This window comes from Ursus americanus, chromosome X, assembly GCF_024610735.1.
Source record: "Ursus americanus isolate L20-20 chromosome X, mUrsAme1.1.p, whole genome shotgun sequence".
Taxonomy (NCBI): Eukaryota; Metazoa; Chordata; class Mammalia; order Carnivora; family Ursidae; genus Ursus; species Ursus americanus.
In genome coordinates this window covers 30,531,241-30,551,626 of record NC_142164.1, presented here as the reverse complement: position 1 = coordinate 30,551,626, position 20,386 = coordinate 30,531,241, and the positions used below count along the sequence as shown (strand labels likewise).

At 39.4% G+C, this 20,386-nt stretch overlaps 2 protein-coding genes across 3 annotated transcripts in view; one reads left to right on the top strand and one right to left on the bottom strand.

Annotated features, from left to right (window-relative positions):
* LOC148106877 (uncharacterized) overlaps positions 1-6,545 on the bottom strand; it is a 51,283-nt gene extending 44,738 nt beyond the window's left edge. The window contains exons 1-2 of the mRNA XM_087859695.1: positions 6,459-6,545; positions 3,681-3,831 (exon numbers count right to left, since the gene is read on the bottom strand). Coding sequence (XP_087715821.1) covers positions 3,681-3,794 — 114 coding nt within the window. The 5' untranslated portion in view covers positions 3,795-3,831; positions 6,459-6,545. The remainder of the gene's footprint in view (positions 1-3,680; positions 3,832-6,458) is intronic.
* Positions 6,546-6,699: 154 nt separating this feature from the next.
* WDR44 (WD repeat domain 44) overlaps positions 6,700-20,386 on the top strand; it is an 84,731-nt gene continuing 71,044 nt past the window's right edge. For both annotated transcript variants that reach the window (XM_087859925.1, XM_045804928.2), the window contains exon 1: positions 6,700-7,181. In XM_087859925.1, the coding sequence (XP_087716051.1) occupies positions 7,105-7,181 (77 nt within the window). In that variant the 5' untranslated portion in view covers positions 6,700-7,104. The remainder of the gene's footprint in view (positions 7,182-20,386) is intronic.

Here is a 20,386-nt window from a genome sequence, read left to right as displayed (position 1 = left end):
ATATAAAATCTTAAAAAAAGAAAGAAAGAAAGAAAGAAAGAAACAAACAAACAAACACAGATTTGGGCCAAATTCAATGAAGAAATTTGTTAACACTTATCAAAAAGTGGATTGGGAAAAAAAAGAACAAAAAAGTAGATTGGGTATGGGTGTCCTGGCTGGCTCAGTCAGTACAGCATGTGACTTGATCTTCAGGTCATGAGCTCAAGCCCCACACTGGGTGTAGAGATTACTTAAAAGTAAAATCTTAAAAAATAAAAAAATAAAAAGTAATATACATTCACTGTAGGAAACACAATCATTATATGAAGGTATAAATAAGGCACACATCTCTTATTATTTTAATCAGCAGCCAAAGACCATCATCATCAATCATTTCTGAATATTCTTCCAGAATTCTCTATGCTTATATACACATATACATAGATAAATGATTTTACATAAATGGGATTAGTCCACATGCAGTATTTCATAACATCTGTTTTCATTTAACACATCGTGAGCTTTTGTCATGTCAATGAGCACAGAGACTGAAACATTAATAACTGTGGTTAGCACATTGTTTCTGTCTGCTAGTAACCCTCTTTTGGAAAAAAACAACCATTGCATATTCCATGTGGTCCTAGCGAGAAATATACTCACAGTAGTCTCTCTCCGCTTGGTGAGTAGTAGGCAATCAGCTGGCCTAGGCCTGACAAATAAGAGTTCTCTATGCCCTTAGCTGCAGGAATTTCCTAAGGCCAATCAACGTCATCTCTGAGACTTACTATATGACCACTGGGACAAAAAAAAGTCTCACTTCCTTTGGAATTGAGAATTATTAGGACATTATAAACTAAAGTTGCCTGCTGCCTTCTTCATTAACTTCAAGAAGGAAGCTGTCTGTGGTAGGAAAATTGAAGCCACATCACAAAAAGAAGCAGGGATAAGCAAAGATGAGAGATGGGCAAGAAGAGAGAGTATTGATATACTGGACCCTGGATCCAGCCATACCTAAAGCTACTTCATCTGGACTACAGTCAGAGCTGCCATGTGGTGACATATGCTTTTCTAAAAATCACTCCACTACACAAAGTTGTTCAGTAAAAACCCCAAGGTTTATGTGGACTATGCGGCTAGGAGTAAAACACTCAAAAACTTTGTGTATAGACAGGGTGCCTGGGTGGCTCAGGTGGTTAAACGTCTGCCTTTAGCTCAGATCATGATCTTGGGGTCCTGGGATAGAGCCCCACTTCGGGCTCCCTGCTCAGCGGGGAGTCTGCTTCTCCCTCTCCCTCTGCTCCTCCCCCCTGCTCGTTCTCTTTCTCTCTCACACTCTCTCTCAATAATTAAAAAATATTTTTAAAAAACGTTTGTGTATAGAGATGTGAAGTCACTATATTGTACACCTGAAACGAACGTAACACTGTATGTTAACTATACTCAAATAAAACAATTTTTAAAAAACATACCAAGAAAATATGTGTTTCTGAAAACTGAATAACACCTAACTGCTCTAAAAAAACCCAAAAAACCCAAACCGAAAACCTTTTCGGTGACACATACACAAAAACATACAAACCTAATAAAAATGGTAGTGGCAGAGTTTTACACCTATTAAATGGTTATGAAACAAACATATAATGAAACAAATAGGGCACTTTATTTTAAAAAGACCTGAAGTTTGCTTGTGGAAATGAGTATCAGAGGGGTTGTAGCTGGTGAGTTATTGTGAAGTGGTAGAAGGAGGGTTATCTGAAATCAGACTCTGAAGGAAAGTTCTAACGCTTAGATATGGACGGATGTGACTCAAAACACAGACAATGAACTGAGGTAGCTGGTGGTTGTCTGAGGTAGATAGCTGTGTATTTTCTGCATTCCTCTGTGACTTGATTCAGCTGGGTGTACTTTCCTGCTTTTACCTAGTGCTTCTGGCTGACAAAAATCACACTGAAGCACACGCAAACTTCGCTTTATACTCAGATTCTTCTCTAATATATTAATCACAAAGGAACAGACAAGTGTTAAAGCAGTCTACATTGGATTATGCCAATGAATAAATTCCTTTTTTTGTTGTTTTGTTTTAAGAGAATCCCAGTTAGTTTTATTCCAGAGTCCCGAAGAGTAATACATGCTACTTAGTATTCCATTACATAATAGTAAGACAATTTAAATCCCAAGCTGGCTTTTCTGCATTTCTCTTTTTTTTTTTCTGCATCTCTTAACACATTTCTAGACTCTCTTTCTCTACTTTCAGTTCTTGTGTGCTCAGAGATTGAAAATTCATTTTAATATTAACACCAAGAAAACATCATTAAGAAGGTGGTATAGACTGAAAAAAGATATAAAGATTCCAAAGCCAAACTGAAAACATTTTTTGAATATTTACCATCATAATCTGGAACACAGCTGACCTTTCAAACATAATTTTTTTTAAGATTTTATTTATTTATTTATTTGACAGAGAGACAGCCAGCGAGAGAGGGAACACAAGCAGGGGGAGTGGGAGAGGAAGAAGTGGGGCTCGATCAAGCCCTGAGCCGAAGGCAGACGCTTAACGACTGAGCCACCCAGGCGCCCCACTGAGCCACCCAGGTGCCCCACTGGGCCACCCAAGCGCCCCCCTTTCAAACATAATTGAAGGTTGATGATCACAGAATTTTAGCTTGGTCCTGAGAAATTGTGGCCAGTTTCAGAATGATTGTCTTTTATGGATTCTGGTACTTGAAAATCCATAAAAACTCTCACAGTGATTGCAATATTAAATCAGTTCATGTCAATATTGTTCTCAAATCATCTAGCCCCGTATATAAAAAGTTTTTCCCTGAGTTATCACTTTAGCCCTTGCTTGTAACAAAAGCCTACACCCGTGACGCTATTGTCACTGATGTTCCCAGTGATTACCCTTGAGGTTGGAGCAAAATCAGCTCCAAGTAGACTGCCAGTTTGTATTATTCTTGCCAAGTGAAGAGAGCGAGCATCCCACAGACAAATTGTTCCATACACTGACTGTGACTTCTCGCCTTTGTAACTCCTAAGTAGGGTTTATGCTGTGCAGATAAGGAGACAGAAAAAGTTCCCTTAAACCCACTTTAGCCTTAGACCTGGGTAGTTTTTAAAGCCACTAGGAATGAGCCGGGTGGGAAAAGTTTTTATCCTCATTCTTATCTATATGTATGATTTTGTGGCATTATACAATTCTGTTGTGAAACTAATTCAAATAACCATTTAATATGCATGTACTTTGAGTGCTGCGGTACCCTAGAAAGTAGTATCCTATGGACCAAAGGTGGGCGAAATTTTCTGTAAAGAGCCTAGTGGTAAATATTTTAGGTTTTGTGGGCCATACAGTCCCTGTCCCAATCACTCAACCGTAAAAGCAGACATACAATACATAGACAACTAGGCCTGGCTCTGTTCCAATAAAACTTTACAGTAGTCCTTTATCCATGAGGAATATGTCCCAGGACCCCCAGTAAAACTGAACCGCGCAGTGCCTGAAACTACAGATAGTACTGAACCCTATATATACACCGTTTTTTTCCTATACACACATACCTATGATAAAGTTTAATTTATAAATTAGGCTCAGTAGAAGATTAACAACAATAATAATGCAGGAGAATAATTATAACAATATGCAGTAATAAAAGTTTCGTGAATGTGGTCTATCTCAGAATATCTTATTGCACTCTACTCACCCTTCCTCTTGTGGTGATATGAAACGATAAAATGCCTATGTGATGAGATAAAGGGAGGTAAATGATGTAGGTGTTCTGATGTCCTGTTAGATGACACATCAGAAGGAGGAGCATCTGCTTCTGAACCACAGCTGATCTTGGGCAACTGAAACTGTAGAAAGCGAAACCATAGATAAGGGGGAAATTGCTGTATTTACACAAACAGACAGTGGGACAGATTTGTCCACTGTACCATAATTTGCCAACCCCTGCTTTGGACCAACAGCCTCCAATTTTTTTTCACGGTGCCTTGGGGCAGTCTCTGGACCCTCAGGGACCTGAACTATTCCTGCTTCAACTGGAGCAGTTATTCTTTTTATTATAAGTAGACGTTTGCCTGAAATCAGGGTTGATTAAAAAGTTTCATTTCTAATAAGGAGAAAATCTTTAAAACTATTCCCTTGGACTAAACCTGAGACCTGCTGCTTTAAAACTTTAGATGATTCAGGCAAAACATCTTTAAAAATGATGACACCGGGGGCGCCTGGGTGGCTCAGCCATTGAACGTCTGCCTTTGGCTCAGGTTATGATCCCAGGGTCCTGGGATCGAGCCCCACATCAGGCTCCCTGCTCCATGGGAAGCCTGCTTCTCCCTCTCACACTCCCCTTGCTTGTGTCCCCTCTATCGCTGTCTCTCTCTGTCAAATAAATAAAATCTTTTTAAAAAATATGATGACATGGGGTGGGGGAGGTGGCTGGCTGGCTCAGTTGGTGGAGAGTGTGACTCTTGATCTCAGGGTTGTGAGTTCAAGCCCCACGTTGGGTGTAGAGATTCTTTAAAAATCAAATCTTAAAAAAAAAATATGAGGGTGCCTGGGTGGCTCAGTGGGTTGAGCATCCAACTGTTGTTTTGGGCTCAGGTCATAATCTCAGGGTTATGGATCAAGTCACACGGCCAGCCCCTGCCCCTCCCTCAACTTGTGCTCTTTCTCTCTCTATATATATAAATAAATCTTTTAAAAAAATTATGACATGTAGTACCCATGTGTTTTGATGTTATCAGAAATTTCTCACATAACTGATAAAAGCATTTAAACAGACAACTTTAATAGCTCTAAAATGTTTTCAGCTTATCATTTCTTCACTTTGATTTTTTTCTAAGCATAATGTTTAAGGTAACTTAAAAGGTCCAAGAGAGAAAAAAAAATCCAAGAAAGGTGATATGGTATTGTGAAAAAAAAAAAAGGCACCAAATTAGGAATCCATGTTTGGGTCTGTTGCTAGATGGTGAGCTCCTGGAAGACAGGAACTAAATTATCTTTTTCATCTTTCTTTTTTCTTTTTAAATACTCTCTACGCCCACCATGGGGCTCAAACTCAGGGCCCCAAGATCAAGAGCCACATGTTCTGCCAACTGAACCAGTCACGCACCCCAACACCAAACTTAATTTTTAAGGCAAACATAAATTCACTATTAGATGACTAGGAAGAGAATAAATTCAGGTAGTTTGTTTACTTTTATCTTTCCATAATCCATAAGGAAAAAAAGCATATCTTTCCTAGTGAGCAACAAAAGGTTAGTATTGGACGTAGTTTTATACCTGGGAAATTAACATGGTTAAAACACATAAAAGCTAATAATTACTAGATTGTGACAAAAGGACACAAGGACCCAGAAATCCCTTGTCTGCAATTTTGAAATCCAAAAAGCTCTGGAAACTAAAAATTTTGTTTTGTATTGTTAGTAACTTATTCGACAGTCAAATTGATCTAATCTAAACTTATTTGGCATTACTTTCTGACCTGAACTGAATGAGGCTATTCACTGCTATTCATTTACTCCATATGAGTAATCAAATGGTTTGCTGCAAAAAAATATTACCATATTTAAACATGCAGTGTTTCCCCTGAATTCTCTGGGATGTTACAGAAGTTACAGTATATGGCATTTGGTTTTACTCAAGTACACCAGACAACGCCAGGTCTTTTCCCGGTTGCTTTACAAGGAGAAATTTAGAACTTCAATTTAGCCTCTAAAACCAAGCGCCCAGACCCAATCCAGTCTTTCCTGCTGCCATCTTGAACAGTAGTTGAGGCTGAGCAAACAGTCCTGAGAGCCCTCCTGTCAGGACGTCAATGGGAAACAAATGTGTTTCAGCGATCATAGAGTCAATGTTATCACTTTGGTGGTCAATGATCCGGTAAGAAAGAACATCTTGGTCTTTCAAAGAGTACTTTCTATTTTCATCACTGGACATTGGGCAATCGAGGGTCAGAATTAAGTTACTACTCTTAGCTCTCCAACGGTATCTGTTCAATATATATTTACCATTGACTGATCCACATCTTGGCCAGTCTGTAAGAATTTCTCTCACATTAAGTGTGGGCAGCCACAAATATTTGTAGAGAAAAGAGTAACTGGAGGCCTTATGCTGGCTCCGCTCCGGCAATAAATCCATCATTACTTCATGGAACTGGCACACTCCCCACGTCTCTCTCTCAAGGACCCCACCCTCTGGCCGGCAGGACTGTATCTAGGGATCTCAATTATTGAGATCCCGTAGTAAATAGGGCGAGGTATTCCCATAACGCTGGGGGAGGTGGACCTGCCTATGCCCTAGGGTGGGATATTCGGGCTTGGATTAATTAAAACGACGTGAATAAATCTAAACCACACTGCCAATGCTACCCGACAGCATTTCCTCTCAAGGGAAAAAAAGCAGACTCAAAACCACCCCTCTGAAGCGCCTCTCTTCGGAACTGCAGAGTTAGAGGCTAAGACGATCTGCCAGACCCCACCTACGTCGTGCTCGCTCGCTCAGATCTAAGGCACCTCGCCGATCCTGCGCAGGTTGTAGGCTCCACCCTCCTCGGCTACTTCCGGCCTTCACCGAACGCCCTCAACGCGCTTGCGCCGTTTTGATAGGCCTCTCGGGTAGAAGAAATCAGAGCGCTGCCGCTCTGGAAACGCCCCCGCCTCCTCGTCGCCCCGCCCACGCTTTAACCGGCCTCTCCCGAAATCTCGCGAGGTTAGGTGCGGGTTCGTATTTTGCGGGCAACTGGCTCTCCCAGCTGCTGTAATTGCTGCTGCGGGAGAAATTGGAGCTGCTGTCGTCGGCGCGCCCGCCCTCCCCCACAGAGAGCCACCGCCTCTTCTCTCGCTCTCCGTGTACACCTATCGCCGGGAGCGGTGGCTGCAACAGTCCGTGGACCCACCGCCGCTTCCTCAGGCTGCCGCTCGGCCGGTCATTCCCGCAGCCCGGCAGCTGACGGCGGCCGCCTGCCCCTTACCGGCTCCTCACTCTAGATCGTCTGCCTCGTCCCTATCCTCGCCCGGGACCCACCTCCCCACGGTCTCGCCGGGGTGGAGGACGACGAGGAGGAGACGAAAGTCACCCTCCTTCCAGGCGGCGCCGGCCCCCTCACCCGCGGGTGTGTCCTATAAATGGCGTCGGAAAGCGACACCGAGGAATTCTTTGATGCCCCTGAAGATGTGCACCTAGGGGGCGGCTACCCTGTAGGGTAAGTAACTGGAGCTATGGCCCAGAAGCCGGGCGCTCCAGTCCCCCGGCTTCCCCTGTGCCTTCCCCTGGCACCCCTCCCAGGTCCCGTTGTGTCCGCCACCGCTGCTCCTCTGTGTCTCACTCCGGCACTTCAGAGGGAGTCGCGAGAAGGGGGAATCGCCCACCTCGGCCAAACCCCCTCCTTTCCCTGGTGAGCGGTCCCTGGAGCTAAGGAGCCCCTTTCTCGTCTTGTCCAGCTTCCTTCGAGGTGGCAAAGCTTAGGTGCCCGAGAGCCGGCTATTTGTATTTGTGGGGTTCAGCGCTTTACCTTCTGAAACATCCGTTTTTGGCCCTGGGGACCACAGATTAAAGGAGCAGTAACAGGAGAAATTGCATTTCCCATTGGGTTTTTTCTTTTGCCGCTAACTTACCGATTCGTTTCAGAGGTAGCTGTAACTCTCTGCCGTCCTCTTCGTTGCACAGAAAGAAAACGAGCGGGGGAATGGTTGGGTATTTTACTTAGGAAAGTCCTCTAGCTGATGTACTCTTATCTAGATCAACAGTGTTTTATTAAAATAGCACCTTAACGGTGAGGCAAAGGAAATCGAAGACAAGATCCTTACCATTAGGGAGAACGCCGTCTTAAAAGCGTAGCCGGACTCAATTGTACATAACCAACTACAGAGATACAAACAAATGCTGAGTAATCTGGTGGTTGGAAGGAGAGCCACAGCTTTGTGTTATTTATCTAATTCTGCAAGATGTTTTAGTGATGATTAGTATGACAGATTCTGAGTAAGGAAGTGCAGTAGTTGGAATGCTTCGCTTGACTGGGACTTGTACTTACCCACTCCGCCACTTTTCAAAATTGAAACAGGATTTAAAGCTATTTTGCGAACTGTTCTACGAACTTGTGTGGAAGTAGAGGCAGTGAAGTATATTTTCATGCTGTAAGGACTGGAGGATTGGTAAAATTTGTATGTTAATGTAAGTAGACACTAATACGGTTACAGGAGTTCAACTGCCTTCAATTCCCAAACTTACCCCCTAGAAGAAATACCGTGTTTGATGCAAATAAAGTTATCTGTACTTTCTAGAAGTCATTCTAAAGCCCAATATATTTTATATATAACATATACCGAAAAAGTTACAGCAGCAAAATCAGAAAGAAGTGTATGTTCGTAGATCGCAGATGTGTTTCCACCACCTTCCTATTACTATTATGAGATTTTTGGGTGGCAGTGGCCAATCTTGAGGTGGCACTGAGTCTCCTTCAAGTTCAGGATCTGAAACAAGTTCATAGCTAGATGGTAGAGGATTGAAAATAGTTTTGGATTTCCAAATAGATTGATTCCCTTGAAATTAAATTTTGTTTTTGTGGTTTTCCCCTCAAAGTAGTGAACTGTCAGTTTAGGTTAAATGACAGACCTAGTCGTTTACTGCTTTTGAGTGTGTGTATGTGGAGTGGGGGAAGGAAATAACAATCTATGTATATGATCATAATCAGTTTAGAAATATGTGAATATTGTTCTTTTTCAGTGAATGAAACATTTAATTTTGAGGGACAGTTATCTCAGGAGGGTATATTGACTAGCTTAGTACTTGGCACAGAGAAAGAACCCAAATGTCTATTCCCTTCTTCCTTTCTCGAAATTAATAAATTTAACTTCACACAGTGGTTACTTTGGGAGGAAGTATGCAGAACTTGGAGCTATTTAACTTATTTAAACCCGATGAGTCATTTTGATAGAATTGATAGAATCACTTCTTGCCTTTTGGGATAATGGAGCTTCTCAAGCACTTTGATCCTTTGATAGTAGGTGAAAAGTAAAAACGTCTCTTGGGACCCAGTCTTCTAATTTTAACTGACCTCTCCAGCCTCTCCAATAACCTCTCCAAATACTAATTGTGTTGAGCTCTGTGGGTAAAGCTGTAGTGTCAGTCTGTGAATTTCATGGCTCCATTCTGTATTATTGGGGGGTGGGGGTTGGAGGAGAATTAGATTCATCTGGAGAATTGCATCTGAAAAGAACTAGCAGTACTGGGAGGACTGAAAAAGGTTGGCATCATTAACATTTCCTCCGTCCTTTGTGAGGGGTTTTGTCTTTTGCATAAGGTACCGTGAAGAGAAATGCAGTGAGAAATCTTGATTTGTGGAAACAGATGGTATCACTAGATATCTGGTCATCAGAAATATCTTCTGTTCCTTGATATGAATTGGAGTGGCACACCATTACAAACTCTAAGAGGTTAACAGACTTAGTTTGCAAACTTTAAGAAATGTTCCTTGCTGTTGGGTGTGCCGCAGTACACAGACCATTTCATCAAATTGTAGTAAACTCCATAGGCAAGTGAGAGTTATCTCCTATATATATTTTGTTAATCAGAATCCAAATATGCAATCCATTTCCTGAAATTGATTTTTTTCTTCTGTTGCCCTCCAGTGGTGTCTTCAGCTTTGTTGTTCTCCTCTTTGAAAGTTTAAAATCAACCCAGTTTTTTAATAGAAAGCCTTGATTCCAGTACAGCCGACTTTTCCACAGTGGCAGCAATTTCTCCAATCGCCCAGCTTTGCAATATTACCACGTTTATTTTTTTTTAATTTTTTAAATGATTTTTATTTATTATTTATTTGAGAGAGAGAGCGCAAGAGAGCACCAGCAGGGGGAGAGGGAGAGGGAAAGGGAGAAGCAGGCTTCCTGCTGAGCAGGGAGCCAGATTCGAGACTCAATCCCAGGACCCTGGGATCATGACTTGAGCTGAAGGCAGACACTTAACTGACTGAGCCACCCAGGTGCCCCTTATACCACATTTATGATGCCTTATTTTGATTTGTATTTTAGGTCAGATTCCCTTGTTTTTTCCATTTTTACATATGAGGAACCTTTGGCTCAGAGAGGGTAATGAATTGGCCTATGAGACAGCTTGTAAGTGAAAGAACTGGGATTTGAAGCCAGTTCTTCAGACTCCTAGTCCAGTGTTTTTTTTTTTTTTCCAGTACATCATAGCTGTCCCACACTGTGTGTATGCATTTGTGTGTAGAGATTCTGGAGTAAAATGCTTTAGGACCAGCTTGCTGAATTGAACTGATGCATCTATTTAAAACTAGCAGCCCACTTTTCAGTTCTCTTGGCTAGAAATTCGCACTTTTCTCTTTCAGGAATGTTTATTTTATTTTGTCAGGAATTTTTTTTTTTTGTGGACAGCGAAGCAAAGTTTATTGAGCGATGTTGAGTGAGAGTACAAACCTCCCAAAGAGGGAGGGGACCAAAGAGGGTCATCCTGTCTGATAGGAATTTAATAAGATCATAGCATGTTACAGCTAGAAGGGACATCTGGTTAAATTTCTGCATATAAATTGTTGTGAAAACCAAAGCCTAAAGAGGGAAAGTGACTTGTTCAAGGTGCCACAGCAAATTAATGGCAATTAGGACTAGAATCCAGGTCAGTTTCACCATCTAGCATTCTTTTTGTTACTATGCTGTCTTCTGATAAAGCAGCAAAGGGAGGAGGAAGTGTGGTATAGTAGAAAAAAGCCCTGGACTCTGAGTCATTTCATTTCCTCATCTTTAAATTGAGATTACACTCTGACATCTCTTCCAACTCTAAAAGTCTCTCATGTTGAGGTTTAATAGTGTGCTTTTATTGATAAGCTTTTGTTCTTGGGAAATCTTTCCATGATTTTTTTTTTTAGTTTTTATTTTTTTAAGTTTTTAAAAATTTTATTTATTTATTTGAGAGAGAGAGAGCACAAGCAGGGGAAGAGGGAGAAGCAGGCTCCCCACTGAGCTAGGAGCCCGCTCAATCCCAGAACCCTGGGATCATGACCTGAGCTGAAGGCAGCCGCTTAACTGATTGAACCACCTAGGCACCCTTTTTTTTAGTTTTTAGTTTAACAAGCGTGATGGTATTTGGTACATGATTCAGGACCCATAGATTTTATTTTTTTGTTTTTTTAAGATCCAGAGATTTTGTTTTATTTTATTTTTATTTTTAAAAAGTTTTTAAAGATTTTATTTATTTAAGAGGGAGAGAGTGCACATGCATACGCCCAGGAGAGGGGCAGAGGGGGAAGGAGAAGCAAACTCCCCGCTGAGCAGGGAGTTCCATGTGGGGACCCAGTCCCAGGACCCCAAGATCACTTAACCACCCAGGTGCCCCTAGACCTATAGATTTTTTTTTTTTAGATTTTATTGATTTATTTGTCAGAAAGTGAAAGAGAGAGCACAAGCAGGGGGAGCGCCAGGCCGAGGGAGAAGCAGACTCCCCACTAAGAAAGGAGCCTCAGGCAGGACTCGATCCCAGAACCCTGGGGTCACGACCTGAGCCAAAGGCAGACGCTCAACTGACTGAGCCACTCAGGTGTCCAAGACCTTTAGATTTTAAATTAAATGTTTACTGTGTAAATTATATATGAGATGAATGCTCCTGCTAGTTTGTGTGGATTATATATAAACATACTAAAAGCTGGCAGTGAGAATATGTTATAAAAATAAATGTAACATTTTGAGCATTCTTTATTTTTTTAGTGGCAACCAAAATATTTTTGAGGCCCTCAAAGGATGGATAGAATGGTGACATTTTTAGAGAGGAAAATCAGAGATCATTCAGCCCAGCCCTCCCATTTAACTGAAAGAGAAACCTAGGCTCAGAGGGGAAGTCAACACATTGCTGATTAGTGGCAGACTTGAAACTAGAACCTAAGTCTCCTGATTCCTTTTTTATGCCATGCTGCCTTTTCTCTGGAAGGAGGGAAAGTATTGCTAGCTATCCCTGCTCTAGGTTACTGGCACTTACCCTGTTAGTGGGGATCTTTTTTTTGTTTTTTGTTTTTTTCTGTTAGTGGGGAGCTTAAGATGGTCTTCTATCTAACATGATTCTGTTTTGTTGCTGTCAGAGGACATGGACTGTTCTCTCTAGGAGTCTAAATTTTGCCCACTAATTTTCACCAAATCAGGATGAAAACCAGTGACAGAATAGTTGATTTAAGAACAGTGATTGTTATTTAGTTCAGTTTCAGGAGTCTAGTTAGTATGAATCCCAGTCTGTCATTTTTTTTTTTTTTACAGTAAGCTCTGTGTCCAACATGGGGCTTGAACTCACGACCCTGAGATCAAGAGTTACATGCTCTACCAACTGAGCCAGCCAGGCCCCCCAATAGTCTGTCATTTTAGATTGGAGTAATGGTGAAATCTTGATTTTTAAGTCATGAGAACTGAGATCAGACTGTCCCGGAGAATTGGTTCAATCTGAAAGCAAAAAGTTGCATAGCTGCCTTTGTTGAAAACTTAGCATTAGAAACGTTTCCCTCGGAAGTGAATATTGATACAAGTTTCAATAAAAAAACATTTGTGCAATATGGGTTACTTTAGGAAAGATTCCTTAAAATGGCTGTTCATGTGTTGGCATTTAATCAGATTATATTTATAAATCCTGGATTATTGTTGATTGCTTTTGGCTTTGTGGATTGATAGAAATATATTTGTAAAAGCTGTTTATCACACCCACATAACATCATGTCGAAGTTGGGGGGAAACCTACATATAAGGTAAATTCAGGCTCTCAATTGAGTGTCCTCCAACTGTCAATTGGTGATTCGTGGAGGTAGGACAGTCCGTATTAGTATGGCAGTTTGGGGGCTCAATTTGAATCTGTACAAACTCCTGTAAACTGAAGATTTTACTCGGTTCTTGTGATAACCTACTGCATAAAATAGAGTAGATAAAATTTGATTTTTAAAATGTTAAAAACCTATATAGTTATAGGATCTTGACAGTTCAATGGTGGGCCTACAGAACAGAAAATAGTTTCTAATGGTTGGTATTTGAGACTTACTCTGTAACCTTTACATTACACAACCATCCGTGTGTTCTTTCATTGTTTTAACTTTGACAAAGTCAGGTGAATTTGCCAGGCAAGCCCCTTAAAGACGCTGTTTGTTTCCTCATACTCTGCATGCAATTCTGGTAATTACTTCCTGGGGTAGTGTAGGTGGAGGATGGGTTTGGTTGTTGGGGGTGTGATGATTGAGGTAGAGGTGGTGAAGGTAGCCCCAGCAGCCACTATAGAGACCAGGTTATACGGCTGCTTCCTGGAGTGTAGATAACTGAGATAAAACAAAGCACACCATTTAGTATTGTTTTAGATTCACACCTACACAGTGTGAATTAAATAATCCTTTTTGTAAGAGATTAATAGCCCATAAGAAATACCTCAAACAAAATTTAACAAAAATTATAAGTACTTTATGATGTCTTCCTGATAACTAACTTGAATTGATAAATAACCTACATTTCTGTTTTTCTACCCAGAACTGAACTAATTTCTACAAACGTTCGCAAGGTCTGTTCTCTTTTAGCTGTGGGATATTATGCAGCTAAACAGCTACACCTTTAATTGGGTGCTTTCCTTACTCTTCAGAGCAGAACCCCATTCTCTTATTTCAAACCGAGTGGTCTTTGTGTTAGTTTGTCATCTCGTGATTCAAAATTGAGGAAAAAGCACATGAAACATAACATGGGCCTCATACCTGATGGCAACCCCAATGTTTTTCCCCAGTCAGTATACAAATGTATCTTGGTTACCATAGCAACCAGCCTATCAGTTATTCTTCTAGCTCCTTTGCCTTGTCTCAGATACTGGGATTACCATATAATCAGGTTCTGCTAAAGCTCTTCAGGTTTTAGCATTTTATTACCAGCTGCAGCCGTCTGGCAGTTTACAGTTTGGCATTCCATCAGGGTCAATTAGTTTTAAGTCCACAAAACCGTTTTGTCTCCAAACATTTTAAGCATACAGAATTTAACAAGAAGGCATTTAGGCAACAGTTCCTCACACTAGTGTTCCCATTCCATTGTTAGTCATTGTCTTGAAGATTGAATACATTGCATCACTGACATCCAGTGGCCATCCTTTTGTAATATCAGCTAGAACAAATTTCAAGATCAAGAGTGACCATTTGACCATTTAAGAAATAATATTTGCAAATGTGATTTTAGACTCAGTATCATCAGAAACTAGCTGATGCAGCTTAAAAGCACCTTGATTCATCAGCAGCTACCAAATAAGTTGTCTGGCTTCTAACAAAAATGATTTCTGTACGTTATAGAAAGAAGGGCCCTTAGGTTAATTCATTCTAATTCGAGAAAATGTTTAGGAATTTAATAGGAAACGTTGCCTTTCTTTTGCAGCCTTCAAATAAACAGGAAAGGAAAGGTAAAGACTGAATGGTTGTGTGGATCATTATTATAAGCCTTTCTATTTACTTGACAAGTGCATTTTTCATCTCTTAAAAACTTCAGAATTCATATACATAAAATAGTTTTGAATTATAAATGTTTACTTGTCTTGCTAAAAATAAGGATATTGAAGTGGCATCTGTCTGGCTTAGTTGCTAAAACGTGTAACTCTTGATCTTGGGGTCATGAGTTCAAGCCCCACATTGGGTAGAGTTTACTTTAAAAAAAAAAAGGATATTGAAGAAATATTTAGGATTTATAAACTGTTGGTTTATGTATTAGTGTTTGTGTTAAATATGCACAATTAATCTTTTGGGTTAACTGAATTGGACATGGTTAATCTGCTAATGATTTAGCCAATGTTGGCATCCCTTTCCATACATAAGTAATGGCTTTTTAAAAGTCAAAGTAGAATTTCAGTCTTAAGATTTTTTTTTCTAGTTTTCAAAACATGTTTATCTTGTTGAACTAGAAAATTATGTATTAGATTGTAAGTTTGTGAAATGATTAAATCTTCCTGGTTTGAATTTTTGTCGAAATCCTGATTTGAATGGCTTCATTTTAAGACTATATCCAAATCAAAACTGTGGTTAAAGTCTGATAATGCTCAAAGGAGAACTTTATTTTAGTTGCACCAATAGATTTAGGGGCAGTGAAAGTTTTACTTTCTCCACAGGGCCCTAATCCTGAACGTTTTTATATAGAAAGGGGGGGGGTAAGGGGGAAGATAAATAATTGTGTTTTGTTTTGTTTTTAAAAGCATGAAGCATAAAATTTTTGGAAACTTCAAACTTCTGACAGAAAACCTTAATATTTTCCAGTAGGCAGCCTGTACAGAGCAAGCCATACCTGTGTAAAACCTACTTGAGCACTACTAATAGTCATAGACTGTTCCAGTACAAACTCATTGAACTGTGGGCATTCTTGTGAAGCACAGGTCAGACTTTCTAGAGAACCAATAAATAGAATGTAGAGCTGTATTCAAACCCACTTTCTCAGAAGCAAGCATCCTGGTTACTAAGTAGTCTCAAGAGAAGAGGTGGGAGTGTTTTTTTTTTTTTTTTTTTTTTGGCATTGCTCTTGAACTAGAAAAACTCGCCATGGATGAACTTAATATCCATAGTTCTCTTTTAAATTTGTTCCTGAAGGTCTGTTTAAATTGGGAGACTGGGGGAATCATCTTTTTGAGTATTAGCAGTACTATTAATAATTTGTGTGTTTAAAAATTCTTTTAAAATGTACTTATCTACTCGGGTCAAAATGAAGTGGCGGGTTGTTTGAACATTTGAACATTTCTTCAGCCCCAGTTCCACCCCCATTTACCCCCATCTTTCTCCTTTGCTTACCCAATGTTGTTAGTACAGAGATTCACTAGATATAATAACTTATTGTGCCTTAGGACTGAGAAGGGACCCTGGTGGCTGAAATATAATGGGTGGGTCGTTGGGAAGAGTTAGGGAAAGATTGGTTAAATAGGGTATAGGGAATGTGTTGGTAAGTTGAATTGGTTAGCATGGCAGGTGGGGGTAGGTTTATTGCGTTAGTGGAAGATAGGTGAGCAGAATGAATAAACAGGTAGCTTGATAATACTGGTACATTTGTGAGTGAAAGTGAGTAGGTTTGTCAATATTTTGCAATTGGTATTTTATCTTTATTGGGTTGGCTTTGGAGATTAAGGCTAATGACTGAGATCAGTCTTTTTTCCTTTAGGTGAACTTTACTATCCCTATTTTGTTTCAGGTCATAGCTCTTGGCTGTTGACTTTTAACCTTTGCCTTATTTCCCAGCACAGAGAGATGTCTACAGCTGCTATGTAGTATCAGCAAAAGGTTTAGATGGTGATAGGGATGGTGAGTAGGCATGCTCTGTGGTGTTTCACTTCTCTTCACATTTTCTTCTACTTCTGAACTTCCTGGTTCTCTCAAATCTGCACCCCCACCCCAGTTCCTATAAGAGCAAAGAGGGAGGAAATGGAGGGGGCTGAGGCAAGGATAGTGGTTTGGATTTATGGAACCTTTGTAACTTGAGGACATCCCGTACTCAGCAAATACTAAGTGTTAACAGTGAAGCCTTGAGAGGCTTTGCCAGTTATCCCGTAGTCATATCAATTTCTTGTTACCAACTTTTTCTTCCAGGGATGAATGGGTTCATAATAAGAAAAAAATATTACAGTCCTACATGTTGTTACATGTAAAGAACGGTAATGACATACCATCAACCAATGTTGGGCATTAGTTTTCAAGGTATTTCTTTAGTCACATTATCTCTTCTGATTATCCTGCAGCTTGGTGTGACACAAGGACAGTTTTTGTGAGATAGGTAGGACAATTATCCTAATTTTGTAAATAAAACTCAGCTCAAGGTAGATAAAGGCCAGCCAGCAGAAGTGGAACTTCACTACTTTGTGGTAATTAGATGATGGTTTTGAATGAAGATATAAGACATTAGGTCTCGGGGTGCCTGGGTGGCTCAGTCGGTTAAGTGTCTGCCTTCTGCTCAGGTCATGATCCCAGCGTCCTGAGATTAAGTCTTGTTTCGGGCTTCCTACACCATCCCTGCACTGCAGGGAGCCTGCTTCTCCCCCTGCCTGCCTCTCTCTCTCTCATGAATAAATAAATAAAATCTTTAAAAAAAAACATTAGATCTCTCCCTAATTTCCTTTTCTAAGCTATAAACATTTGTGATGTTATATTTTAAATGTGAATTATTAGAACGATGAGACTAACTCTCCTGTCATGTATGTATAATTTATTGTTTAAAACAATAAAAAGCAGTATTGTTTAAAAAGATTTTATGTATTTATTTTGACAGAGAGTAAGAGTGCCTGTACCCACAAGCAGGGGGAGTGGCAGGAGGAGCCAGAGGGAGAGGGAGAAGCAGGCTCCCCGCTGAGCAGAGCCAGCCTCGGGGCTCAATCCCAGGACCATGGGATCACAGCCTGAGCCAAAGGCAAATGCTTAACCAACTGAGCCACCCAGGTGCCCCTAAAAAGCAGTATTTTTAATGTTCTTTTCAAGTTTTGATGGAATTGATTATGGTACAGTAGCTAGGTCAGAAAATGACCTTGCTACTGCAAGAGCTGGAATCCCAGAAACTGCTAAGTACATTTCTTAGGGTATGTTCTTTGTTCCTAAGGGAAAACCCCTCAAGATGTGAACGACTGCTGATTAGGCTTCTGTGCCTCATCAAAAAAGTCTTGATCCTAGATTTTTTTCCCTGTATTTGTTTTGTAGATTGTTGTCAGTTTATTACTTAGGCCACAGTTTGGGGGGGGGGGGTGTTTCTGGTTTGTTTTTTTGTTGTTGTTGTTGTTTTTTCGTATAACTGATTCATATTTTTGGCTACAAGCCACTAATTGGAAACACAACGCTTCTATTTTTTTCCTTCCACTTCTAAGGTGTTTTCTAGCAGTCACAATGAATGCATGTGGTTGTTATTAATATTTTCCACCTAATCAGACCTCTGTCGGCTGTCAAATTAATGGGAAAAATACATTCCTCGTACCTAAGTAATTAAAAAAATAACATTATCAGTAATTACTATTTAAGATCTAAATAAGATTGAATAACCTTTATTATAATAAATAATAAACTTGCCACTCAGGACATTTTATGTAGGTAAGCATTTTAGGTAATTTGAAATGTTTTTAGAGTATTATCAAGTCTTTAATATTTCATTAAAGATTGCAGAAGTAGAAATTCAGATACATAAAGCATAGTAATCAAATTTATAAAATAAAATGCTTAATATTAAATGTATTGAAATATGCTCATTTTTCTATTATTCATGATATGGAAGGAGAACATGAATAATTAAAATCTATCAGTTACACCAAAACCTCAGTTCAGTCATTAGTTTGCAACTTCCTTTCCTGTCAAGCTTTTTATCACAGATAGCAGTAAATTAAAAACAAGATAAATGGTTTGGTTTGATTTTTGTTCTTCTGCCCATCTTTGGTGATGAGCAGTAAACTCAGAGAAAAGTGAAGAATCTCAAAGTCTGAATAATCAGTTCACTGATCATAGAATTGATTTATGTAAAATTTTTTAAAGGGGGGGTTGTGGCAGACTCTTTAAAGCTCTAATTTTTATATAGGGTGACCTTAGAAGTTATTGGCATTTACTTTTTTTTTTTTAAGTAAACTCTATGCCCAACGTGGGACTTGAACTCACAACCCAGGATCAAGCATTGCCTGCTCCACTGACGGAGCCACACAGGCGCCTCTGGCATTTACTTTTTAAGATTAGTACACCATTGGATGTTTTAAATAACTTGCAAAATCATATTAGCACATTAACTTGCTAAAGCTTCTGATATGGCCTGTAGACCAACCTCTTATTTGTTTACTTTTTAAAAAGTAAGTTACAAAGTGATTTAGCATTAGTATTGACTTCTCTAGGCAGTCATAAATTTAGTTACCTGTTTTTGTTATGATTTTACTAAAAATTACTTTAAATCATTAGATATGACTTTTATCTAACCCACTTTGACAAATTGGGACATTGTGAGATAGATGCCCTCTCCTGGAGTTATTGTTTTAATATATTTATTGAATGTCTGTAAATATGCAAAGTAGAATGTTTTTAGTTTAGAATTCTTGAGTAGGCCCAGGGAACAGATATATTTTTCGGTTATTTTTGTTGGTAAATAGATTATCAAGATGTTCTTTCAGGAATATGGCATAAAACTACGTTAATTATGCAAATGAGCTTTGAAAAATCAGGTTGTCATTTTAAACAAAATACACATGGTTGTTTAAGGATCTGCTTTAAGTTTGTAATTATTTTATATGTGACTATATTTCTTTATGAAGTTTTCTTTGATTTTATTACAGATTATTTTTAAATGTTGCCACAAAACCTACTTTCAAAAAACAGCCATTGTGCCAAGTTTTTTTGACCATCTATTCCCATTAATATCATGGATAAAATAGTTATTAGGTATTTTAGATATATTCTACTTATTGGCTTTCATAGTATTTAAAACTTAAGATAGCCTTTCAAAGAATAATTGAAGTAGTAATTCACATCTCAAGGATTCAGTTAATTCTCTATTTGATAATTATAACTATATTCTTGGCTTTTTGTTAATCTTGTTAATAAATCAGTGTTGCCATGTCTCTAGGGAAATATGAATGAGTCCTATTTTCAACTACTTAGTTAAAACATGACATTATACGTTGTACTGGGAAAATAAGACTCATTTGTGATTGCCTAACCCTTTTTTCCTGCTATTCCTAGACTTTTCAGGTTTAGTTGGAATTGTCACTTTTGGTAGCGGCCAGCATGAAATAGAACTGCGAGAATGGGTGTGGTACTGTCACAAATGATTTGATTTATTTACTTATTTTTACAAATGATTGATTTTGAAAGGCCAGCAAATTATTTTCTCTTAGATCTCATTTCTTTAATTGGAGTACTGTTATTAGTTGAAGGTGTTATTTGACTTGCCACTTTCTGTGGGTGATTTTATTGATTCATATATGATTAGTAAAACTTACCATGAGAATATACCTGAGACACCTGTGTAGCTCGGTAGGTTGGGTGCCTGACTCTTGATTTTGGCTTAGGGCATGATCTCTGGGTCGCGGGATTGGGCCCTGCATCAGGCTCCACACTCAATGTGGAATCTGCTTGTCCCTCTCTCTCTGCTTCTCCCCAAGCACACTTGCATGCGTGTTCTCTCTCAAATAAATAAATAAATAAATCTTTAAAAAAAGAATGTAACTAATAAAATCAGTGTATACACTTCAATTCCAATGAATAATACTGCATACCAAATTTTAAAAACAATGCAGTTAGAGCAAGATTTATTTTTTTTAATTTTTAAAAAAGATTTTATTTATTTATTTATTTATTTTTGAGAGGGAGAGAGGGAGCACTAGCCGGGGAGAGGGGCAGAGGGAGAAGCAGACTCCCTGCTGAGCAGGGAGCCTGATGCGGGACTCAATCCCAGGACCCTGGGATCATGACCTGAGCCGAAGGCA